This window comes from Dryas octopetala, chromosome 7 (genome assembly GCF_963921425.1).
Source record: "Dryas octopetala chromosome 7, drDryOcto1.1, whole genome shotgun sequence".
NCBI classification, from domain to species: domain Eukaryota; kingdom Viridiplantae; phylum Streptophyta; class Magnoliopsida; order Rosales; family Rosaceae; genus Dryas; species Dryas octopetala.
In genome coordinates this window covers 15626008-15653433 of record NC_141372.1, presented here as the reverse complement: position 1 = coordinate 15653433, position 27426 = coordinate 15626008, and the positions used below count along the sequence as shown (strand labels likewise).

Genomic DNA, 27426 nt, shown 5'->3' with positions numbered 1-27426 from the left:
GAGTTATGTGAACCATACAACACAAGTGAGCCCTAAGGCCCTTGTGATGCCACACACTCCCTTGAGGAGTCATGTAATCAGTGATGTCACACACATGACATCACCATTCACTCACATCTCATCCTCTCATTTCTTATATATCTTATCTTTGACCCTTAGATGAAATAGGATAACCAATCTCATCTCTGGGATGAAATTTCCTCTCATTTAAAAACATTATGGGAAATTCTAAACATACCCAAAAATTTTCTTATTTTACCCAACTTCTCAATTTACCCAACCATTACTTTTTTGAAATTAATATTTTCTCATTTTACCCAACCCAAATTACTATCATACCCTTATTAATAATATCCAATCCACTCTTTTATATGTTTTTTCCTTACCCAACTTATTATAACATACCCAACCTATCCAGCCAACACATTCCCACCGAACATCCATGCTTCACCCATCGCTCTCGCCGCCCCCGCAAGACAACCCACATACACCGCTACGCTAGTAGATCTCACCTGCAACATCCCACCTGAAACAACCCATCATCTTCCTCCATGAACACAAAAAAATTAATTTTTGTCCTCATGAATGAATCTAGGTTCGCGCTTTATTTGGTAGACCAATGATGAGTGTGGATTTTGCATCATTTTATAATACTAATTCTCTAACCTAGAGTGTTAGAACTCGGTACTTTTGTGTCTATTGTCTTGTTTTTGTGTTTTTAGGTCAAATGAAGCATAAAAAGGAAAAAGAAGCTAAAGGAGCCGTTTTGGGACATTTCCTGATCAAACTATGAAAAGAGCAGAAATCTTAGTCAAATGAGGATTCTTAGTCGCAAGAGGAAACATCAAGCCTAGAACCATCATTGTCAAGCCGGAAATGAGAAATCCTAATTGGAGCAGCAATCCTTGTTGAACTAGGAAACCTAACCCTATTAGGGAAATGAGTCTTAAGGATGCTAGGAGTCACTAGGGGAAATATGGTCATTATGAGAAGTTGAAATGGATAAGGAATCCTACATCTTCAAGGAACCATAGTAAGACTAGGAGAAGTTCGTCAAAGTCAACTCAATCAAGTCAAAGTTCCAAAAGCTTCTAGAAGATATTAGACATCCATGGAATCAAATGTAGTAAAGAAATGAATTTGACTCCAAGAGGGAGAGAAAGGCGAAATTGGAAGTCAAAGTCAATGGTCAAGGGTCAACTATGTCATGTCATGAAGTCAAATGAGCCATGGGCCTATGTGAAGTCGAAATCAAGAGGTGGAAGCTCATGCATGCATGCGCAAGCCATGCAGCCCAACAACCCATCACGATAAGTCCTTGCAGCCAGCCCATGCACATGTTTAAGTGAAACCCTAAAGGGCCATACGCATGTCACTTAAGCCCAATGCGTGAGCAACTTGCAGCAGCCCATGTGTGTTTTAAAACCATAGCCGCACACACCCCTATGCCTTGCCTCACAAGAAATTCTTACCCTACTTCTATAAATACATCCTACTCTCTCACAATTGAGGAGTTTTGGAAGTTCTATCAGTTCACAAAAATTTAGAAAGAGAGAGAGAGAGAGAGAAGCGTGACAAGAGAGAGAGTGAGAGACCTTGTTGCAGCCCTAGCTCACCTTGCCGTAAGTCTCCTTGCTGCTTAGGTTTCTCCATTCTTCTCCTCTCTTGTGCCGCAGCCTCCTTATGATATTTTCTTTGATTTTCAGTTTTATTTTCTTTTGGAATTCTAGATTTTAATTAGTTTGTTAACCAACATGGATTGAGAATTTATTTATCTATTTCAGTTTTGTTTCTCTATTTTAATTATGTAGTAATTTATCTTATCTCGCATGTTAAGTTGTAGGTTGATTTTCATATTTGTCATACTCTAACAAATCGTTTATCCGTCTCTTTCTTAGAATCCGCTTGCTAGCTGTATGCACTCTTTGACTGATCACCTTAGGGTAATTGCATCTAGTTTATTTGTTAGGTTTAGCTGTGAAATAGTCAAAGACACTAAATCATAAGTAACAAGGGAATAAGAAATTATTCTTGGTAATGGTTTTGTAGGACCTCTACAAGGAAATAGTCAAAGTTTGTATGTTGTGCATGTTTGACGTTCTCATAATGCTTAATGACTCTTACATGGGTAACAACTGCTTTAGTTTAGTACTAGGGAACATGTAAGTTAACTGATTAGGAGAGACTTAAGAAGCTCTTAATTATGTCTTAGAGGAACAATTGCGAGAAAGTAACTAGCCAAACCTTTTTAGCAGTCAAACTTTGATATGTTGTGTTTAAATTGATTTATCATTAGCCTTGGATGGTTAGAGTATGCTTGTTTGAATTGATGGTTGAATGCTTAGCATTGCAAGATAGTTTAATGTGTGTGTGCGTGCGTTTCCAACTCCCAAACCCCCCGTTTAGTTATTCTAATTTATTAATTGAATTGATTTATTGTGTATTAATCATTCCCTGTGGGATTGATCTCGTACTTGTACGCTTTGCTATTGATGCGATTCATGTACTTGCGAGTATACTTAGAATATAATATGTATTTTATTTTGTTCTAAGAAAACAATCAACAACCAGGACCAAATATTTGTATTATGTTCGGCAAGTGTCTGCCGAACATTTGCATTATATTCAGAAGGTGCCCACTGAACGAGAGTTGTGTAATAATTTTAGACATTTATGCACTATTCGGTGGGCACCTGCCGAACATCCTATCATGAAAGATTCCTTGTCCATTTTTATGCACTATGATTCCTTGTAGATGTAGGATTCCTTGTCCATTTTTACTTTTCATAATGATCATATTGCCCCTAGTGACTCCTAATCTCATTAGGACCCTTTTCCTAGTAGGGTTAGGTTCTTTTAGTTCAACCAAGAATTTCTGCTCCAATTAGGATTTCTTACATAGTTAGAAATTCCCTAGTAGGATTAGGTTTCTCATTTCTGGCTATGATGGTTCTGGGCTTGATGTTTTCTCTTGTGACTAGGAATCCTCATTTGACTAGGATTTTTGCTTTTTTTTTTTTTTTTTTTCTGGTTTGACTAGGAATTGACCCATTTTCCTAGTTTGACAAGGAAATGTCCTAAAACAGCTCCATTTGTTTCTCTTTTCTATTTATGCTTTATTTGACCTAAAAATACAAAAACAAGACAACAAACACAAAAGTATCGAGTTCTAACACTTTAGGTTAGGGAATTAGTATCATAAAATGATGCAAAATGCACACTCATCAAACCAGTGATAGTAAGGAGGTGTGGTTTGGTGGATGGACTAGTGCCTGGTTTGGGTGGGGTTGTTGGGTTTTTTAATTTTTTTTTTCTATCTTTAGCATTATTTAAGGGTAAGTTAGGTTTAGTTGTCCCAAAAAAAGGGGTAAGTTAAGTTCTTTCAAAATGAAAGGTGTAAAGAGAAATTTAGAAGGGTATGTTTGGAATTTCTTTTTCAGAATAGGTGTGTTTTAGTCTTTTTTATTGTTTTTTCCCTCTAAATTTCCAATTGTGACTAATTGTTAAAGTGCAAATTATTTGTTTGGCCGGTAAAAAGCTCTGCCAAAAATTGTCCCAATAAATTCCCCACAACATTTGACTTAACTAATTTTGAGCATTAATGATTGACTTAACTTTCCAATATCACAAAATCGTATCCACTTAATAAATGCGAGGTGCAAAATATCTCACTAGTAGATACGAAATTAATTACATTTTTATAATATTATCAGAACTCTTTTTTTTATTAACTATAAATGAATAGATCGAATATTAGGCTTGGTTAAGCATTAGAAAATAATCAATGAGCCAATTCAAAGAGTTTTGAAACCACCGGCCGGTGTTATAAAGTTTCTACAATTCCGGCCATGACATGTTTCCATTGTAAGATCATATATTTCTACAAAGTAAACTTAGTTTTCACTCAATCTTAATTTTTTTTCTCTAATTTAATAAGGTTTATGCTTCCTTTAAATTTTATATAAAATCTTTTATACATGACCTTAAATACTTCCACATAATGTTCAATAGCTTATATGATCATTTTTTCTTGTACTAACTAAATGGTTTTTATGGAAGATGCTACTGTAGTTATCAATAATTCCCCAATTGGTACAAGAATTATATTGAAAATTTACGTTAAACTTACTTTCAAGATCTCACAAGTGTACGATTCATTACATCTACTCATGAATTTTACCCCTTTTTTTTTTTTTTTTCTGCTAACATATCTACTTATCTTCTTATTTACAGCAATCTTGGAAGGATTTTTGGAAACAATCATGAGAAAGTCTTATTTGAAATTATGAATATATATTCAATCGGATCAATGATTTACCAGAGTATCAGACTATATATATGGTATGTAATCACCTGAAATGTGTGAGAAGCTTTTAATGGCTTGCTTTGTGTAGCTCATCATGATTGTGCTAATTTTGGGTCACCTATAATTTTGTGGAACCCTGCCACAAGGGAATTTTGGATCCTCCTAGACAATCTTATTGGTACTGTCGATGTGCATAATATGTAGGTTTGTGGCATTACTTATTGATTTGGGTACCACCCACTTATTCATGACCAAAGGTTGGTGAAGATTGTATTTTTTACTTGTTTGGTTGAGCAATGCCACAGTCCTACACATTATCATAGTCTGGAAGGATAAAAAATCTCTAATCTCTGGATTTCTTAAAATTATAGGTGACACAAAATTAGGAAATTATCAAGAGTTACACAAAGCAAGTCATAAGTCCCACAAATTTCAGGTGCTTAGAATCCATTATAGGTAACCACTTGTGCCTGGGGAAAGCAAAGAAATGATATTCTTGCGATGTTTTACCAGAAGACACCCATTTTCCTTGTTTTCTTTTCCATTGAGGTGTTGGAAAATAAAATGGGGATCGATCATCATAAGAGCTTGCGTGCTTCATATATTGATTGGACCCAAACCAGAGATTTGAAAAGAAGTCTGGAGAGAATTTCAACTGCCACATCTTCAGTGGTTCGAACCTTCAAACGCTTTTGCCTTTGTAATTGTTAGTCAATAGCATCATCGTGTTATTGATCTACTAACAAGTACAATCAGATTTTTCAATTTTTAGGGTTTTTTTTTTTTTCTTTGGACTTGTATGTATTTGTGGTTTGAACATTTGATTATGCTTTCTATGACTTTTATGTATACCAGTTATATGAGCGAAAGAAAACAGCTTATGTATAAATTCGCAAATGAAGTTAAATTACTTAAGTATTGTATTACAAAGTCTATTTCATTCGTGAAGTTAAATACCGCATGGAACCAACTCCATGAGCGGCTTAAGCACTTTTAGGATCTAATATCTATAACGTTTTTTATTTATAGTAAGCAAAATTATTTGTGGGCCAATATATAGTAAGCAAAAATTTAAAACTGGTATTAAAAGAAACCAGTAATGCTACACTTACCACATTTTTATACCACAATTTCATACCATCTTACATGGCATTCATACATTGGATACTACAAATTAAAAAATAAAACCTAAAAAAGAAAAAAGAAATACATATCCAGTAAAATAATGACACATCAGGTGGGATACAAATGTGGGAAAAAAAATGTGGAACTACTAGCATTATTGAAAAGAAACAAGTGGGCAGGAAGACCCATTTTCTTCGGTGAAGATAAATTTGAAATTTCCACCAAAAAATACTTGGGATTGTATCTAAATTTCTCCAAAATTTTTGAAATTTAATACGATGTTTTTTAGCATCATGGTTATTTTACTAATTATAAACAGCCACAACAGTACATTAAAATTTATTGAACACTTTTTACAACTGTCTTTACTTTAAAATTGTTTTACTTCACAACAGTTTTTTTTTTTCTAATGCACGAGGAATAACAAACTAAGCCTTAGTTTCTTTCTAATGCACAAGGAAACTCGGGTTTTTCAGATTGAGACACGTATGGATTAGAGTATGGACATCTGGTCAAATGCTCCTTACTGCTTTGCCCACGTGTCCACTAAACAAAAACCTCACAAGTTGGGTTGTCATCTCTATTTTTTTGGCCAAGTTGGGATGTCATCTCTATGAATATTGAATACTAGACACAAATGTTACACTACTTAACTGTTACACTAGAAATGTTACACTATATACACCATTTTTCTTGACAATAATCTAGGACATGAACACTGTACACATTAATTAATTAATTAATTAATTACAAAACCTCCTTCAAAATAGAGGGTAAAGCAATAACCAGCCTTTCACCTTGTTTTGAAGCGTGCATGGCGTGAAGCTTGAACAGAGCTGGACCTGCAACTTTCCATGCAAAGCCACATTTACTGGGAGATCCTTCCCTCCTAGCCCAGTCATACCACAAATGATATATAGCAAGTGCCTCGTTAAGTACTTCATCCATGGCCCTTGTACACTTCTCAAATTCCTCAGCACCATACAGAAGCTACAATAAAGATAATTGAGCAGTCGGTCAAACAAAAACAGTAAACATTACTAGTCCCAAAATGTTTGTTTGTCATGAATGATCAAGAAATATGAAGCTAAAAGCTGTCACCTTTTTATACTTCATAATGACCTCTTCGGCAGCCTGATTTTTGCGCTCTTTATTCTTGTCTTTCATGGCAGAGCACATCTCAGTCCTGTACCGGTGGAAGTGTGTCCTCCACTCGATCAAGCTGTTCTCAGGGACTTCAACGTCGAAAGCAGGAAGTTTCTCAACTTCTGAATAGGAGGCAGGAAGCATGTTACAGGATCATAACTCTTGTTTATTCACATGAATTTAATTTTAATAACCAGCTAAATAATATTAGAGTACTACTTTTATCACCTTTGGTACAAGGGTCTTCTGTTTGATAAGCATCCACTGTGTCATATATTAATCCCAAAATGGAAGTTGAAGTATAAGAATTTTTCTTCTCCATGTAATGCGGGAACGCTTGCACCTTCAATTCTTTGGGAACTTCAACCTGTTACACACAAGTTAAAGCAAGTTAAAGCCAATCAACTGAAAGCAAAATATATATACTTCGGAATCAAGGATCATGCCAACTGTAAATAACTGAGAATTGGCTACTGATTTAGTGATTTCTCATTCCAATGCATGAACGTAAGAACAGCATGGGAAATAATTAAGGGTGAGCTGAAGACAGATAAAATGCTCCAAAATCCAACTAGAATTAATGTTGCAGAAAATATCAAATTAGTGAAAATAGTCTGGGCCTCTGGCATATGCATTTTGTAGGATCATGCTTCAAACAATATAACACGAGTCGGCCCTCTGAAATGTTTGGTTAGACACACAATTACCATATGTAGACAACACACATGATTGCATCGTCAAACTGGCACCACCAACAAAAAACACACAACTAACCTTTTCACCTTTTTTTGGTGCATCTAGAGCATCATAGTATATATCAATCAACCGCAGTATATTTGCCTTCACAAGGTTTTTCTCGTCGATATTACTATCATCTACTGTCAAAAAGCGGTCCATCAATGCCAGCCAGTTATCAGATGCCTCACCCATAGCAAAACTGAAATAGCAAAAATTAAGAAATTGTTATGCACACTAGAATATAACTCACAATGGATGTGTATCCCAAATTTAATACAAACATTAACTCAAGAATAAACAGTATAGCCAAAGAATGTTGTCTCAGTTCCAACAACAAAGAGAGAGATCCACCATTCAATACCATATCAAGCAGCATGAAAACTATTCTAATCCATTTTTAAGAGTTGAAAATAAAATTTTAATTTGGCATGATTATATGCATAGCAATAATTATTTACACTAGCAGACAAATGGATTAATTTCTGGTTCATAATTAATTGAAACTTCATAATGGTCACCAACATTTGATTTAATTAAGAAAAATTATAATTGGAAGTTTCTTTTTTGCCAAAATAATTAATGGACTATGCTTCACAATTCACATGTCATTCATAACAACACTGAAAGGTTTTGTTTAGGATAAAAGTAGTAAAAGATTGAGCAAATAGAAGATAGGACACTTTGGGAACCTAATAAAACCAGAATTTCAATTTAATACAAATAAAAAGTCAAATGCATACCTTGGTTCAAACCTAGTACTTAAGAATAGTTTAATGAGCTCATCTTCCAGGTCTTCCTTCGAAAGGTCTGCTGGTTTCTTCTTTTTGGCCGAAAGGTCAGCTGGTTTAGTAGTTGATGAAGTTGGAACCCAAGGTTCACTTGGTTTGAAAAATTCCAATAGCTGAAATAATTCCAATAATAAGCATTAAATATAAAAAGAAAATTAGGTAACAATGTAACATCAATGAATTTATGAAAATAAAAATCCTCTAAGAACTTTGGCCCTTTTTGGTGTTCAAACACATTGTGAGCTGAAGTGTTAGGGTCCAACGTTTTCTTCTTGAATCAGTTCAACAGTTCAAGAGACTACTAACAGAGACTCAGCTTTTGAAGAGACTTGAGTGATAAATTAGACCATTGACATTGTTCCACCATGTTATCACATCAGTATGGAAACAATTGAAGTGCAATGCAGGCCACTCAAATAAAGATTTAGAAAAGAACATCGGCTGTCCAATGCTCGAAAATTTTTAAATCCCAATTTTTATTCCTTGGCATGAAATGGATGGCATATAAGAAATTATTTACAATGGATGGCACATTATAGTTAAGAGGTATGATAAGCAATTATTTACAATTTAATGGATAAATTTGTCAAGATTTCTAGTGTCTTTGCACGTCGAATTTTCAAATCAATGATACAACAACTTATTCACAAGTTCTGAACAACTGCAAGAAGAATCTGACAACTGATCGAGATGATTGTAATATATTAAAATGAAACGATGATGGCACCAGGGAAAAGACAACTGAAATGAAAAAAATAAGGATACTACCATAGTGAAAAGCTAGAGAATTGACTGACAACAAAAACAAAATATGATTGTTTAAACATAAGCAAAGCACTATGATGAAAATCTATCGTACCAAACACCAATTCTGTTTTTTTAATATCTATTTCTTATTATTATTTTTTTTATAATGGAAAACAGTTTACCAAAAGGGCCTAAGGAATTCCCCGGTCAGAAATAAAACTTGAAGTAAACGCCAACCTGAGGGTTTCTTGAGACCCAGTAGAGATCACCGTCAAAATCTCCACCACTCATTTCATCAGCAACGGAACGTTTACCTTTGCAAGAGAAGAATATAGCATACTTGGCATTTCCAACATAAGATTCCAAATCCTTCACATAGGTGGGCTTTAAAACGTGAATATCACCAAAGTGTATACCAGGATTCCGGTACACTAATACTTTCTCCCCCGACATTTGTCCTTTGTCACTACATATAGCATTAGGCCCAAAAAACACCCTCAAAATATAAGTGAACCATATTCATTTACACTAAACTCCACATATATGAAGAAAATTAACATAGGAAAATCAAGTAAGAAAAAAAAATGCATCAATAACAACTTTAGTATAAATAATACAATTATCAGACCTAGAAAAAAATACAATTAAAGAAGGAAAATACAGTAGCATACCATATGCTAGAAACAGTTCTACATGGGACAATTAGTTCATAATCCAATACATCATAAAATAAATTAGTGTCCCTAGAATTATCAAATAATTTTGTCAGTTGACTCGGTTCTGAAAATAATTTTGATACTTTTTCACCAAATTGCAAATATTACAATTATGGATTGCTTCCAATACAAGTGGAGAACTTTACACCTTTAAAATAGATACCTATGTTTCATCAGAAATATAACCAAATTAATTAATATCTTTCATTTATCATACAACTTGTAATTCAAGCAATCGTATTTTATAAATCATGGCAGGGTATGAAGTACTAGAGAAGTGAGGGCATTGTTATGCTATGCAATATAAAGACAAATGTGAAAGTATAATGAAATGAATATCTCAAGTTAATCTTTTAGGGTAACAGATAGCAAATATGTTATCAAATTATTGTATGGGTTTTATATAACAGGGAGGAAAAACATGCCAGAAATCATACGTACAGGATAACACAAACTTCATCTTCATTCAAAGTCCCTGTTGGATCAGCTGTCCCCATCAAATAAAAACACTCAGGAATATGAAGTCTCCCTTTTTTAAGACTCTTGTTTTCCTCTTTCATTAGGATTGACAGACGATATTGCAAATATGATTCTTCAAGAGGAATACCACATAATATCATTCCTGTCACATTGTAATTGTCATCCATCTGACCATGGTTAGTAGCAACTGCAAAAACAGATACTGAGGTCAGGAAATCCATGAAGTAAAAATAGTGTGAGAAGTGAAACATAAAAGAAATAGAAAATTGCTAGAATGCGTTTAACCCATCGACTGATACAAACAAGAAATTAGCTGCTAATTTGATCCCAAATAATCCAAAAAGAAAGAGAAAAGTTATTGGCATTTTTTCAGTTCTAAGCAATATCATCTTAACACCTCTGAATGCTGCACGCTTATTGTGGAAAACATCCTGAGCATCTTCCAAAGCTTTCATAAGTATATCCAAGAAAAATTGGTTTGGCACCCCTCCATGGCACAGAAGTACAATTAAATTCCTCGACAAAAATGCCTTCCCAGGTGGATTACTGGAAGATAAAAACTTGAAGTTAAAAGCAATAACCAAGTTGATACAGAGCAACAGATTTCACATCAACTGCTGAAAGCAAAAGCAATGCAAATTGTGCAAATATAAGTGTTAAATTGAGGGATAGACCTTGTTCCAACAATCTCGAATGAATTCACTGTCTGACCAACTGGAATTTTTGGATCTGTCTCAACTTTAACCATTGATGGTCGAACTTCGATTGTTTTTGGTGGCAGCTACAAAGTTTGATATAGAAGATTTAAAATGGTGTACAATATTAGAAAAATAAGAGAATGAAGAGAAGTCTAGTAATCAGAACTAAGACACTATTCCTTAAATTTTGCACTATGATCAAGCATGAACTTCTTATTAGGATCGTACTACTTCCATTTACTTCAGCGATGAAACCCACATTTTAATTAACAAGGATAGAATTGGGAGTGTCACCTTCACCTGAACAGTACAAGGAAAGAATGCTCCAACTGAGATTTCAATTAACCCAGAGGTGTGTTTAAATTCAACCAACATCATCCGGGTCATGTCTGTAATGTTGTCCATTAATTTACATTCCTACCCGGGGTTTAAATGATCCTTTCCAATAAGAACACTTGGTACCAATAAAAACCAAATGACAAAATTTTTGCATTTTTACTGAGTTAAGGTTGTACTGCATTCAAAATTGGCTCATTTGGGTCCATGTTAGCGTAAACTAAAACTCCAGTGAAAAATTTGGAAAAGGATCTCTTTGCTTAAAAAAAATGACAAAATAATCAATCTAAATGGATTCTTTAAGGGTCCATTTGGATGGAAAGATTTAAAATGAGGGATTTGGATTTGAGTTTTAGTGTAAGTGGCTGAATTGGACTTTAGAAATATCAATTTCTTAGAGAATGATTTAGAGCCCAACTCTCTCTCACATGAGGTGGGACCAATAATATCGTGAGACCCACGTAGGACCCACCCATGTGGAAGACTTGGGAAAAGGGTTGGGTTATATAAATTTGATTATTTAACAAAAGTATTTTTAATATTAGAGAGAAAAGTGTTATTTTAAATTTTTAACTCCCACGTTTTTCTTAAATAATCAAATTTATATATGGATTTTGTTAGCATACGAAATTAATATTCTCAAAAATCCAATTAAATGGAATTAATAACTTCCAGTTGACACATGCACATACATGGAGAAGCTCTCTCTCTCGCTCTCTCTCTCTCTCTCACACACACACACACGCACGCACACTCACAGAGACAAACGGACAAATGCATACTGTGTTTTTTACAATATTACAGACAATGTGGTGAATATTAGAAAATTGTAATCATAAAACTTGGAATCAAGTTGGCTGCCAATAGAAGTAAATTTTAATATGAGGGCATTCCATAAGAAAATGACAGATACCATACCGTGTTGTTGACAAGAACAGTTCCCTTAACAGCAGCGCCATTTTCAAAAAGTCGGAACTGTATGAGCAAAGGCTACAGAGGGGAGGAGGGGGAGATGGGGAAAACAAAAGCAAAATTAAAATGAGAATGTATTGCAAGCCCACAAGTGAACTGATGCAGCTCAACAGAATCTTCAAAAGAGAGAATAAAAATAATTTGGAATACTACATCCACATACCGGTTCTTGAGTTCTAGAACCTGGTTGTTTCTTTTCAAGAACCTTAGCCTCAAGTTCATCAGGATTAGGAAGTCTCTAACATCACAAATAACAAATAAGCCATGCACAGAGAAGAGTAGAACGTATGTGTATTTTTGGATAAGGAAAATACAGAAGATAAGAAGACAACATAAAGTTCTAAGCCATAACTTCAGATTAGTACAACCATTAAGACATAGGCCAAAGAAATTAATTGCATAAGGTACAAAGTAATCTGGGGGCATAAGATGACTCTTGCAGATTATACATATTAGCTTTACACACCAAGAATTTAGCTGTGTAACAAACTACCCTATCATTAGCTGTTATTATATGGATGGAAGTGCTAGGCTGCATTTCTGCTTGATTTCTATTCCTAACTATAAAGTAAGTTATTAACAGCATAGGGTGACCGAACCAATACCAAAAGTACTGCCGTGGACATTGATAGGTATTTTTGAGATGCCTAAAAGAAGAGACAAATAAAAACCCCAAATTAAATTACTCGCAAGTGCACAAGTCCGTAGTAGAATAGAATTACGCAAGTACGAGGTCGAACCACAAGGATTGGTTAATCAACTCATTAAAACTAAGATATTGAAATTCACAATAAATAAATAAGACAATATTTAATTGAAATAAAGGCGAAGCAACAAGATAACAAAATTATGTTAACAATCAATTGAATAAAATGCTAGAGCAGAGAATCCACCACTAAAAATCCTATCTAACTTCTAGTCACCTTATCTTCAGTTCACTTAATTAATAGTGTCGGCTATCCTTTTGGACACGACTTGCCTATGGTATTTAGAACAAGTCTATTACTTTCACATGCAAGTCGCCTATGGTATTTAGAACAAATATGTCATGCAAAAGAGTCTTTTGAGTTCAAAGAATTTATTAACTAGCCATGCACATCCCAAGAGTATGGTATTTACCCAAAGCATATACAGACCTTATCCACATGAAGCTAAACCCAAACCCTGTATGGTATCTACATAAGTTTGCATCAAATAACTCAATTAACAACCCAGATGGTGATCAAACATCCATGTAATTATTCGAGTATGAATCGGTGAATAAGAATCCCACTATCAAGAAAACAACCAAAGATAAAATAACAATAGAACTAGATTATCATCTTAGGGCTTCATCCTGCCCTAGCAATGTATTTAGTTACACAAATCCATCAAGAAAAACCAATAAAAGTCATGGCAAAAACCACCCAAACTCCTACTGCTCTTCTCCAAAGTGGCGTCCTTCCTTCAGCCAACGTCTTCAGTCCAAGCCGCCTTCACGCCCTCGTCAAGAACAACCCCTTTAACCCACGCCTCTGCCCTCTTATGTAGTCCCGTTTCCAGCAAGCAATCCTCTTCCATTAGGAATGGGCTGCGGCACCACTAGGAAATAGGTGCTGACTTGGAGTCCTTCTTTCATTAGGAAAATCACCTAGCCTTGTCAGCAAATATTCACCCAAAAATTCCTCAATGGTCCCAGCAACTGAAAGTATAGAAAACAAAGCAATAAGTCCTTATTTGACCCAAAAACCTTACAAAAACCAATTAAAATAGGCTTAAAGACAGAGACATTAGACACCCATCAAATTCCCCCAAACTTAATCTCTGCTAGTCCTCGAGCAGAACACACAATAACCCAATTAAAACAGAACTAGTTACAAACCCCAAGTGTGCCTCAAAATTCCACTATGTTAACAGCCCAAGGAATCGACTAAATATTGTACGGGTTCTACACATGATGCCAAGATTAACAATATCTCACCATAGTCAAATTAAAGTGTGTATGTGAATAGCCAAAATCAGAACAAAACTTGCAATCCAATAGGCACATGCGCACACACTTTACTCACAGCCACAATTTCATACCCCATAAGCTTGCTCTTTATATCATCTCTCCACTAATGTAAATAAATGCAACAACACAAGATCAAAAGGGCTTTGCAATGGTTGTAGCACTGAGTGGGGTACTTGGCTAAGCAAAGACATGAGAATGAGAACATCAAAGTCTAGAGAACTAAATGAGCACAAAGTGGCAGCACAGAAGATTTGGAATTTGATTATGCATAGGATTTGAGAACATTTAGAACCATTTCACAATTTGCAACACTTTGAAAACAATAGTTGGCCCAATTTGTACGGCTCTTCACCCTAGATCCTCCTGATTTTTCACCTCAATGATCCCCTAGGGTCGTGACTTCTTTGGTCACACTTCACTAAATTTCTTCTCTTGTTTTTTTTTTTTTGTTTTTTTTTTTTTTTTTTTTTTTTTTTTTTGTTTTGTTTTGTTTTTTTTTTTTTTTTTCAAACATCCAACTTGTTTCTAACAGATCACACCGGGTGCAATTCCTATATACTTCCAGTGCTCCCACACACTTTGCCTCACTAGTTCTCTAGACAAGGAATAAGCAAATGTGTTTGAGGTTTAATAAGGTAGAAATGTGGGGGCTGTTAAGGAAAAGGCTTACAGGGGTAATGAGGACTTCGGGCTGGCTACCAAGAAAAACAGAATCAACAGTCCAAAGATGGCCTAAATCATCTCCCAGCTGTTGCACTTATTTAAAATTTCGCCTCAAGTGATACTTAGAACAAGTTCTAGAGTATGTCTGACATTAAAGTAGAATAACATGTGCCCTTAGACTAACAAGAACTTGCACCAGCTTGGTAGAGTGCTCAAAACAAGTTTACGATTTACCATGGGAGACATAATTAACCAAGTACTCATGTGAGAACACAACAATACCCAGCAATACCCATTTCGTTCAACATAATAGAAGTAAGAATAATGGTAAAAATTGAACCAATCAGCGTATTACCCAAATAAAAGTAAAACCCAGTAAGAATCACACCCTCAAACCCATTAATTCCCCCAAACTTAAACTGAGCATTGTCCTCAATGAGAAACACAAGGAAATCACGCAAGGACAGAAATAAAACAGGGAGATGAGGGAAAGAGAGCACCTGGTGGGCTGTGCGTTGCGGAGGACGGCCAATGAGTGGGATGACGGCGCGGGTATACGGCGTCGACGGCGCTGCTCAGATCGCCCAGGCGAAGGGCATGCCCTAGCCTCCTCGCGTCGCCTCTGCTCCCCAAAGTATCCAGCTAAATGAGAGAGATGGTGGGGACCGAATAATGAAGAAAACAAATGACCCTCTCACCCATTTAATTCCTTTAAACACTTGGTGGGCCACATGGGCCTCAACTTAAACCCACCCCCCAAACTTGTGAGACAGCATTGGAGCCTGGGCAAACAGCCACCCCCGACCCAGTAAGAACCTCTCTAAAGCATGTGCAGGTGAACACCACGACTACCGCAGAAGCTCAACGATTAGATGCAAATTCTCTGGGCAGTAGAACATGGATGAGCTTCTTCCAAGTTGGACTTGGTGGTAGAAGTGTATGCCCCTCCCAAACCTTGAATTTTGTCCTCACCCTGAAGGTAGCAACGAACAACTGAAATTGAAAAAGAACATAGTAAGTTGCAGGAGTAATGACACAATCACAGTAACAAAAATTAAACGAAAAACACACAAAGAAATAAACAAGGAAATGCTTGGGTTGCCTCCCAAGTAGCGCTTAATTTAACGTCATTAGCTTGACATATCGAATGGCTAAGGTGCTGGGGATGGTTCGGCCAAAGGTATTGAGGACTTCTCAATGTTGAATGGTGATTCCAGGTAAGGCTTTAGGCGATGCCCATTCACTTTAAAGGTCGTTCCATTCTGAATATGTCGTACTTCTACAGCACCATGGGGAAAAACATGAACCACAACATAGGGGCCATACCACCGCGACTTGAGCTTGCCTGGAAACAGGCGAAGTCTTGAGTTGAAAAGTAGCACTTTCTGTCCAGGAAAGAACTCCCTCCTTAAGATGGTTTTGTCATGAAAGAGCTTGGTCCTGTCCTTATATATTTTAGCATTCTCGTATGCATCATTTCGAATTTCATCTAGTTCATTGAGCTGGAGCTTCCTCTGTTCACCAGCAGCACCATAGTCGAAATTGAGTTGCTTGACTGCCCAGAACGCCTTATGCTCAAGCTCCATAGGAAGATGACATGCCTTTCCATAAACTAAACGGAATGGGGACATGCCAATTGGTGTCTTATAGGCTGTCCGATATGCCCACAGCGCATCATTAAGCTTAAGGGACCAATCCTTGCGGGAAGTACTCACTGTCTTCTCTAGAATTCTCTTTATCTCTCTGTTGGAAACCTCAACTTGGCCACTTGTTTGTGGGTGGTATGGCGTAGCAACTTTGTGAGTGACATTGTATTTTGACAAGAGATTCTTTAGGGGTTTGTTGATGAAGTGTCGCCCCCCATCACTGATGAGGACACGAGGAGTTCCAAACCTGGGAAAGATGGTGCCTTGTAAAAGTTTCAAAACAACTTTGTGATCATTAGTTGGGGCAGCCACTGCTTCTACCCATTTGGAGACATATTCCACAGCCACTAAAATATACTCATTGCCATATGAAGAGGGAAAAGGCCCCATAAAATCCACCCCCCAGACATCAAACAATTCAATTACTAAAATCCCATGCTGAGGCATCTCATTTCGATTAGAAATATTGCCCACTCTTTGGCACCGATCACAAGCTGAACACCATGTGTGAGCATCTTTGAATAAGGAAGGCCAATAAAAACCACTCTGTAGGATCTTTGCTGCTGTCCTTTTTGAGCCGAAATGGCCTCCACATGCATGATCATGTGCAAATTGTAAGATGCTTGCTTGTTCAGTAGTGGGCACACACCTCCTTATCATCTGATCAGAGCAATACTTGTAGAGATACGGTTCATCCCAAAAGTAAAACTTGACGTCATGGAGAAACTTCCTTCGCTGCTGGGTGCTCAATTCAAGAGGCATCACCCCTCCAGCCAGATAATTGGCGATATCCGCATACCATGGTGTGACATGTTGGACTGCAAACAGCTGTTCGTCGGGGAAGCTCTCACGCAATGGCACAATGGTGTCTTCATTTTCGTGAGTGTGAGTTAGACGGGAGAGATGGTCAGCCACCACATTCTTCACGCCTTGCTGATCTCGTAGCTCAACATCAAATTCTTGTAATAATAACACCCACCGAATGAGCCTTGGTTTTGCATCCTTCTTGGACATAAGGTACCTTAATGCAGCATGGTCAGTATAAACAACGATCTTAGAGCCAAGCAAATAGGACCTAAACTTCTCAAGTGCAAAAATGACAGCGAGCATCTCTTTCTCAGTAGTGGAGTAATTGAGTTGTGCATCGTTCAAGGTTTTTGAGGCATAAGAAATAACATGTGGAAGCTTGTCCCTCCGCTGCCCCAAAACAGCACCCACTGCGTAGTCACTAGCGTCACACATTAATTCAAATGGGAGACCCCAATCTGGAGCTATCATAATCGGCGCAGAAGTGAGTAGAGATTTCAAAGTGGTAAAAGCTTGTAAACATGATTCATCAAAGTGAAACGGAGTGTCCTTAGAAAGAAGATTGCACAAGGGTCGGCTGATTTTGGAAAAATCCTTAATAAAACGCCGATAAAAACCCGCGTGTCCTAAGAAAGACCGTACAGCCTTGACTGATGTGGGTGGTGGCAAATTGGCAATTAAATCAATCTTCGCCTTGTCCACTTCTATCCCGCGACTTGAAACCAAGTGTCCTAACACAATTCCCTGCTTCACCATAAAGTGACATTTTTCCCAGTTGAGAACAAGGTTAAATTCCTTGCACCTTTCCAAAACCATCTTCAAATTTCCAAGACAGTTATCAAAAGAGAAACCGAAAACAGAGAAATCATCCATGAAAATTTCAATTATCCTTTCGACCATATCAGAGAATATACTCATCATGCACCGTTGGAATGTAGCTGGAGCATTGCATAGGCCAAATGGCATACGCCGGTAGGCAAAGGTACCATAAGGGCACGTGAATGTTGTTTTCTCTTGGTCTTCGGAAGCGATAGCAATCTGATTATAACCTGAATACCCGTCAAGAAAACAATAATGTGAGTGCCCGGCTAACCTTTCCAACATTTGGTCAATAAACGGCAAGGGAAAGTGATCTTTCCGAGTTAAGGAGTTCAACTTCCGGTAATCTATACAGACTCGCCAACCTGTTTGCATTCGAGTGGGCACCAATTCCCCAGTCTTGTTCTCAACCACTGTGATTCCTGACTTCTTTGGTACAACTTGGGTAGGACTAACCCACTGGCTGTCAGAGATGGGGTATATCACGCCTACATCCAGAAGTTTGAGTACCTCTTTTCGGACTACTTCTTTCATATTTGGATTCAAACGCCTCTGAGCTTCTATGGTGGGCTTCGACCCTTCTTCCAAAAAAATCCTGTGCATGCAAACCGCGGGGCTTATACCCTTGATATCAGCAATGGACCAGCCGAGAGCTGACTTATTTTCTCCTAGAAGCTGCAGCAATTTCAGTTCCTCCGTCTTGCTCAAATCCGATGCTATGATCACTGGCAATGTGTCAGCTTCGCCCAAAAATGCATACTTCAAGTGAGATGGCAATGACTTGAGTTCTAATACTGGTGGCTTAATTACGGAAGGTACAGCAGCTGGTGGTGGCGTGCCAAGAGGCTCTACGGCTTGTCTCCATCGCGGTGCTGCAACGGGATTCGCCTCAAGTGCAGCCACTACCTCTGGCGTCTCATCCTCAGCAAATTCTTCAAACTCAGGGCACGTAAGGCATGTCTCCAGCTCATCACTTGCTGAAGAAATTAAAAATTGAGCTTGTATAATCGGGTCAAGAACATCTACGCGATGACACTCCTCCACCTCACTGGGTTTTTTTAAGGCGCCAAACATTCGAAACTCCACTGATTCACCATCAATTCTGAGCTTAAGAGTACCTTGCTGCACGTCTATTAATGCACCAGCAGTAGCAAGGAATGGCCGGCCGAGTAAAATGGGAAGATTCCTATCTTCTTCCATGTCGAGCACCAGAAAATCAGCCGGTATCACAAATTGCTCCACTTTAATTAACACATCTTCGACAAGGCCCTTAGGATAAGTGACTGAACGATCCGCTAATTGTAGCGAGACAGACGTCTTTCTTAGCTCTCCAATGCCCAGCTGCGAGAAAATAGAAAAGGGCATAAGATTAACACTAGAACCAAGATCCAAAAAAGCTTTATCAAATTTAGATTCACCAATAATACAAGGCAAAGTAAAACTCCCTGGATCTTGTAATTTTGGGGGCATCTTGTTGAAAAGGACGGCGCTGCACTCCTTAGTGAGTTCGATTTTTTCATGGTCCACAAATCTTCTCTTGTTAGTGCACACATCTTTTAAAAACTTGGCATATGTGGGAATGTGCTTGATGGCTTCTAATAATGGGAGATTAATTTGAACCTTCTTAAACACTTCCAAAATATCCTTCATGTGCTCACTCTGCTTCTGTTTTTGCTGCCTGGAAGGAAAGGGTAAAGTAGGCACATATTTGTTAACACAAGGCAACTCGGAAGCAACATTTATTGGGCTTTCAATTTCGCCACTTTCAGGTGCAGCGGCAGGTATGGTTTCCTCGGCTTCCTTTTGCTTTTGTGCTGCAATTTCTTCTCTCCGATCATATAGCTTACCACTCCTTAAAGTCCGGACAACCTTAGCATGCTCTAATCCTCTTGGATTCGGTTCAGGCTGGCTAGGTAGTCTACCCATCCCTCTTTCGGTCAAAGTAGAAGCTAGTTGGCTGACTTGTGTCTCCAGACTTGCTATGGCCTTGGTGTTAGCTTGCTGGCCCTTTTGAGACTCCTGAAACATTTGCTGCATCTGAATTTGATTTTGCATAAGCTGCTGCATCATGTCTTCCACCCCAAGTTTTTTCGGCTCTACTGGAGCTTGAGTCTGCTGAAAGGGAGGGTTACGTGGAGCTTGTGGTTGATTATTGTTGCTCCATGAGAAGTTAGGGTGATACTTCCAGCCAGGATTATATGTATTTGAGAATGGGTCAGTCCTAACATTTCGATTGTAGGAATTCACCAAACTTGCTTGTTCTTGTACAAACTCCGGAAAATCAACCCCATTGGGACAAGAAATCGTGGCATGACCAATGACATCGCAAATAGCGCAGATTTCTTGTGATGGCGTCCTCCCATTCATAGCAAGTAGCGCATCCAATTTGTTGGCAATGGAATCAACCTGCGCCTTTGAAGCAAAAACATTCGAATGGTTACTCTCATTCACTCCAGCACACCTTTCTCTCGCATCAGAATGTTGTGTTTCCATTGCTAGGCTGTCAAACAGAGTTTGACATTCAATTGTGGTCTTATTTTTAATGGATCCACCTGCATAGTTATTTACTGCAGCCTTACTAGAAACGGTCAGTGCCTTATAAAATATACGCATTAAAACAAGGGAAGGCAAACCATGATGAGGGCACTGAATTAACAAATTATTAAATCGCTCCCATGCCTCAGAAAATGACTCATTTGCTTGTTGATTGAATTGCATGATCTTGTCCCTTAATGCATCGGTTTTCTGGGCTGAGAAAAACTTCTCCAAAAACTTGTTTTGAATCTCGGTCCAGCTGGTTAGTGATCTCGGCCTCAAAGAATTCAGCCACATCTTTGCCTTGTCCTTCAAAGTGTAAGGAAAAATCTTCATCCTTAGGTGCTCCTCCGTGACTCCCTCTGTCAAAGGCATATTAGAAACCATGTTAAAAATGTCACGAATATGAACTAATGGATCTTCATTATTTAAGCCATGAAAGGAAGGAATCATGTTAAAATGAATATTTTTTAATTCATAATTCCTGGCTGCCGCAGGAAGAATAATGCTGGATGGTGATGTCGGAATTGTTGGGATGTCAAGGTCTCCCATTGTCTCGTTGGGTACAAGAGCCATCCTTTCTTCCCTCTGACGAATGTCCTCTTCTCTAACCTCTCTACGTTTCCTGCGAATTTCCTTGAGCTTTTGTTCAATCTCCGGCTGAAATTCTACAAGTTCACAATCCGAAGATCGTGTACCAGTCATCCACCATGCAAAGGACAGTTTAATGAATTGAATTGAGCGCAATCCCCGGCAACGGCGCCAAAAACTTGATAGGTATTTTTGAGATGCCTAAAAGAAGAGACAAATAAAAACCCCAAATTAAATTACTCGCAAGTGCACAAGTCCGTAGTAGAATAGAATTACGCAAGTACGAGGTCGAACCACAAGGATTGGTTAATCAACTCATTAAAACTAAGATATTGAAATTCACAATAAATAAATAAGACAATATTTAATTGAAATAAAGGCGAAGCAACAAGATAACAAAATTATGTTAACAATCAATTGAATAAAATGCTAGAGCAGAGAATCCACCACTAAAAATCCTATCTAACTTCTAGTCACCTTATCTTCAGTTCACTTAATTAATAGTGTCGGCTATCCTTTTGGACACGACTTGCCTATGGTATTTAGAACAAGTCTATTACTTTCACATGCAAGTCGCCTATGGTATTTAGAACAAATATGTCATGCAAAAGAGTCTTTTGAGTTCAAAGAATTTATTAACTAGCCATGCACATCCCAAGAGTATGGTATTTACCCAAAGCATATACAGACCTTATCCACATGAAGCTAAACCCAAACCCTGTATGGTATCTACATAAGTTTGCATCAAATAACTCAATTAACAACCCAGATGGTGATCAAACATCCATGTAATTATTCGAGTATGAATCGGTGAATAAGAATCCCACTATCAAGAAAACAACCAAAGATAAAATAACAATAGAACTAGATTATCATCTTAGGGCTTCATCCTGCCCTAGCAATGTATTTAGTTACACAAATCCATCAAGAAAAACCAATAAAAGTCATGGCAAAAACCACCCAAACTCCTACTGCTCTTCTCCAAAGTGGCGTCCTTCCTTCAGCCAACGTCTTCAGTCCAAGCCGCCTTCACGCCCCCGTCAAGAACAACCCCTTTAACCCACGCCTCTGCCCTCTTATGTAGTCCCGTTTCCAGCAAGCAATCCTCTTCCATTAGGAATGGGCTGCGGCACCACTAGGAAATAGGTGCTGACTTGGAGTCCTTCTTTCATTAGGAAAATCACCTAGCCTTGTCAGCAAATATTCACCCAAAAATTCCTCAATGGTCCCAGCAACTGAAAGTATAGAAAACAAAGCAATAAGTCCTTATTTGACCCAAAAACCTTACAAAAACCAATTAAAATAGGCTTAAAGACAGAGACATTAGACACCCATCAGACATATTCTTTCTCTGTACCCATTTTCACATTTTAAAGATGCCTGTGTCTACACTCAAAGATTGTCCATTAAGTTGAAAAACTCAATTTTTTCCAAACACTAATTTCAAAATCTTTATCTTGATAAGTCAGAGTTAAACATAACTCAACTATGATCTTAGTAAACATACTTCAAATAATAAATATAAACCTAGAAAATGAACCACAATATAGAATCACAAACCTCGATTTGTTCATTGCTGATAAACTTTCCTTTCAATAAATTCTTCGGACAAATGAAAGCCAAATCCTCAGATATGAATCCAGTGCCGTCTGTGTGTATAAGATCTTTTCCTTCTCTATAGATATGATTACCAGATTCATCCTGCAGTTCACAGAAAAAAGAACAAACTGCATTTTTAATTGAAAAATGAACCGATAGGAAATATAAGTATAATCAGGAAAGGCAGAACTTTCATTGGAAAAATAGTTTAAGGATCATACCAGACAATATTCATCGTCAATGAGTACAACATTCACAAGTGTCATATCTACTTGCAAGCTGATTGTCTTCGATAAAATGAGTGAAAACCTGAGTCCCCAATGAGGATGGTACTTTAGAATTATAATGGAACAATGCTTCTATACAACATTTGAAAAAAATAAATAAAAATTATTTGTGCTACAAACATTTACATACCTAGCCATGTAGCTGGCCACACTAGGCAGAGTATGTGCATGCATAAACAGGCATCTAGCTTCATAAATTGTTTTATTAGTTAACTTATAGCCATCATTCCTGTCTATAAAGGCATCAGATTCCATGCGAACAAAATAGCACTTCACAGCTGATGAAGTTGGATTTTTCTTCTTTTCTTCTTTACCACCATCTTTGAACACTAACTCATAACAAGATTAAGATTGACAAAAAATCAATTCTGCTAGGATTCTCAACTTAATACTAAAATATAACATGTTGAAGTATCGAAATACAACTTCAACAAAATATGTCGAAATTAACATAAAAATCAGTTTCCAAATATAGAATCTTAAATCCAAACCATGTCCTGATTCTTAATCCTATTTTCGACATGTGAAGTTAACAAATGGTCGAAATTAACAAAAAGTCTTATTATCCAACTATAAGAATGGCAGAATATTCAAGAACAAGTGACCCGCAAATAGACAGATTTTCTAATAGACAAGTCAGTAAAAGATTATGAAGATGTATATCTACATAAATGGTAGGATGTGTTTCTGTATAAAAGAAGAATCAAGAGAAAAATATCCTCAAACACCTTAAGATGTTCAGATGGATGATTTCAATTCTGGATCATACATATATATGCATGCATATGTGTCTATGTGATCATTGTAATTACATGGAAAGAATAAAGTATTATGATTTTAATAACTTGTTCTTTTTCTTCTGGAGCATTCATTATATCAAGCTTATTATTTCACATATTAAGTGTATTATTTCACATAAGGTAATTAGACTTACGAACCTAATCAAGAAAGGTACACAATAGAAATAATTCCGAAATAGGTTAGGAAATTAAAACACCTTAAACATTGGAAATTCAAAATCCACCATACGAAGGCATTTAAGGCATACCAAAGAAACGATATCGACGCAAGCCAACCAGAATCCCTTCTCTTGCAACCTTGCTATATGTAGAATAAATATTATCGGAACAAATACTGGGACCTGTCTCTGCCACCTCTTCGGCAAATTTGACCATCAAAACATTGTCATCTCCTAGAACTTTCTGTAAGTGAGTTTTTGTTTTGTCTAGATAGGGGCCCTGAATTAAAAGTCAAAGGAAATGACAAGATATCACTTATACAACGTATGCAAAATGACAAGTCAACAATGGCAACAGCAACATGAAGATTTTAGTACAATTAAATAAAAATGAATCAGCTGATTATACATTGCGAGTGGGAGCTTTAGAACTTGAAGAAAATGGAATAAAAGCATCTAAGCTCATTTGCTGTGCATATAAAATGAATTGCTATCAAATGTCAGTCATGAAAAAGGTTCAACGTTTTCTAATTACATCGAATGGACAAGATTCAAACTTGAAACCACCCACAAGACCTAAGCCGAGCACATGATCCCTCTCGATTCCTTCAGTAGACCCATAGTTGTTATTGATTCAGTGATACCACATTTCATGATTGGATGTAAACTATGATTACCTACATTACAGTTTCTTTCAGAAACCTATCAACTTTTGCTCCTTGTGTGTACGCATATACAAATGTACAAACACATGTTTGTGTGTGATTACACATATACTGGGGAGTAGAAGTACAAACCTTGAATTTGTAGCTCCCATCTACTGAAACATAACAATGGTAGATGTGCGTTTGTCCAGAATCCCAATCAACAGCCTATGATAAACCAAAAACATGAAAGGGTCACCAGGAAGATACAGTAATGGATACAAGGTTGGGTGATGCCTATACTAAAGAAGCTAACAATGATTCATTAAAGAGTTTTTTTTTTTTTTTTTTTTTTTTTTTAAATGAAGCTAACAATGATGGGGCAGAAATCTTTATCTCAATACCTTAAAAACTATGAAACAAGTTATTAATTAATACCTTAACCTCGGAATTAAGTCACTGAATTCTAGAATTACTTATAAAATTTAAATTACCAAAGTATAAAACTAATGAGTAAAAAGGTTTTAACCAGGGTAGTTTCAGCATTATGGAATTTTCAGCAAAGGTAGTTTGGCTATATAAACTCAAATAAGAATTATGATCTACTCTTTAAATTGTCAGTAATGCATCATTCCCTTATTAACTTTATTTATTTGTACTTGGTTAGGATTGCCATGAATCATTTATGCAGGGCATAAGCTATACAGCCTATACTGCTATAGCTCAAACGATCAGTGTGAAGTAAGGATCTTCTGCAACCAATTACCCAATAAATTTGTGTTTTTACAGAAAAGCACCCAAATTGAAATGCCTGAATTCCCAATGGCAGTGAACATGGTTAAAATTCCGATATTCTTTCCCGGAACTTAAATAAAAAATAGAGCAGAAAAGGAGTGAAAATCAATTAATGAAGATTAAGGTGAACTATTTATTTACAGATGAGCAAGAATCAGAGAGTTGAAGTTACCATTCTTTGGTCTTCCTTGCTGATAAAATTTCGACCCAAAACTTCCCAAACTTTGGCCTCGAAAGCTCGCATTGGCAAATGCTTCCACCTCCTAATATCCTCTGCCGATATAGAACTTTTTAATGTCATCCTAAAAAACCAAAACAACAGAAAAAATAAATAAATAAATAAATAAAAAGAGAAAATTTAAAGACCCGTCAAAATCAGAGTAGCTATAAAAAAAAAAAACAAACAAACCAAAACCAAACAAGCAACAAAAAGAGAGGAAAAGAAAAAAGCTTTCACATACACTCCACCATAACTTAGCATTAGAAACTGTTTTCTGAACTCCAGTTCACCGAGAGCTTCTAACTGTGCTTGTTCCGGTTGCTCTGGACCTGGTGATCGAGTCGGAGTCTCAGCTGTACCAACACACACTCTGAGAGCTTGTTTGACAGTGCTTTTAAATAATAAAAACGCTTTTATTTGCGTTTAGTAAAAAAATTTAAAAGTGTTTTTGCGTTATAAAAAGAAATGCTTTTTGGTGAAAGTGCTTCCTTAGTTAGTGCTTTCCCGTTTGGCACTGCTTTTAAAATTGTCAAAAGCGCTTTCAAATTAATAAAAGCGCTTTTAATAGCGTTTGACAAAAATAATTAGAAGTGCTTTTGAGTTATAAAAGCACTTTTAAGGGGTTTTTTGATAAGCACCTGACAGGTGCTTTCTCAAGAAGCACTTTCAAGTGTTTTTGCATAAATAACTTATAAGTTTTATAAAAATTTATATGTGTTTCTTAACATAAGCGCTTCTGATAAAAACGCTACTAAATAAAAGTGCTTCTAAAAAGCAGTGCCAAACGGTCAAGTACGTTTAACAAAAGCACTTGAATTTTTTTTTGAAATTTTTTCAAAAAAATCTATGTGCTTCTAACAAAAACTTTTCTAGTGAAAGCGCTTCCTATAGAAGCACTCCCAAACAGCCCAGACTGAGAGAGAGAGAGAGAGAGAGAGAGAGAGAGATTGATAATATGTGGAAAATGCGAAGGTGTGAGAGGAATGAAAAACCTTGGGGACTCATTTGAAGTCGTCGAGGAGTAAGACCAGCAGACCCGCTTTGAAACGGAGAAGCCATTACAGGTTTTGAAGGCGAAGCAGAGGAATGGAAAAGAGAAGTACGGAGAGCTTTGGACGGAGAAGGAGAGTGAGGAGAGGAGGAGGAGGAATTATAGGGTGGTTGGCGGAGCAGGTGGATGATGAAGCCACTCAGGGTTTTGATTTCTTTTCTGCTGTAGATTGTGAGGAGGAGCTGGACCGCCAGGTCCTCGCTGAGGGTGGCGAGCCCCCGCCGGACCTTGGCGTCCGGCTTGGTCTGGTTCCTCTCGACGCAGATTCGGTTCAGCAGTTGCTCCACGAACGGAGGTAGAAATGCATTTACTTCTTGGAGTTGCTGCGCCGGAGAACTAGAACCGCCGCCCACGGCGGTTGCTGAAAGCTCCGTCATGTTGTTGCCGTTCTGGTACATTGTTATTGTACGACACCGACCGAGAAATCATGAAGCTAGCTGCTTGCTTTTTCTGGAAAGTGGAGAGTGGAAACTACTATTAATAGCAGTATTGGTGGTACCAAGTTTACCAACATCTTTTTCAGCTTTATATCTTTTTCTTTCTCACATCAATAATCTTTTTCTCTTTTTCTTAGTACCAACATCGTACTCTTTTTATTTTTCTTTATAAGTTTAGCTAAGCTATTCCATCGATCATAAATCATAATTTGTAAAAAATCTTATATAGAAACTTTTTTTCTAAATTCTCTACTAATAACTAGTCACATCTTTCTACACATTACTATAAATTATTATAATGTATTGTGAAAGAGAGCAATAACAGAAAT

General features: G+C 37.1%; 2 protein-coding genes and 1 non-coding gene across 3 annotated transcripts; 1 reads left to right on the top strand and 2 right to left on the bottom strand.

The window, feature by feature from the left end:
* Positions 1-6036: 6036 nt before the first annotated feature.
* On the bottom strand, positions 6037-27091 carry LOC147280045 (putative RNA-dependent RNA polymerase 3). The gene is made up of 19 exons (XM_086250304.1): positions 26602-27091; positions 25851-25962; positions 25562-25691; positions 24748-24822; positions 24041-24230; positions 23123-23321; positions 22927-23014; positions 22667-22807; positions 12216-12290; positions 11999-12070; positions 10721-10827; positions 10444-10592; positions 10008-10233; positions 9088-9316; positions 8056-8216; positions 7352-7514; positions 6806-6944; positions 6533-6699; positions 6037-6421 (listed from the first exon to the last, which is right to left on the bottom strand). Exons 1-19 carry the CDS (start codon positions 27056-27058, stop codon positions 6179-6181), a joined length of 3123 nt encoding a protein of 1040 aa, XP_086106430.1. The 5' UTR covers positions 27059-27091; the 3' UTR covers positions 6037-6178.
* LOC147280046 (uncharacterized) lies at positions 15860-22220 on the bottom strand. Its single transcript, XM_086250084.1, has 4 exons — positions 22116-22220; positions 17962-21307; positions 16978-17862; positions 15860-16848 (listed from the first exon to the last, which is right to left on the bottom strand). The coding sequence occupies exons 1-4, from the start codon at positions 22218-22220 to the stop codon at positions 15860-15862; spliced, it is 5325 nt and encodes a 1774-aa protein (XP_086106210.1).
* On the top strand, positions 20610-20716 carry LOC147280047 (small nucleolar RNA R71). The gene has a single exon (XR_015123719.1). It is a non-coding gene; the product is annotated as a small nucleolar RNA R71 (small nucleolar RNA).
* Positions 27092-27426: the final 335 nt, after the last annotated feature.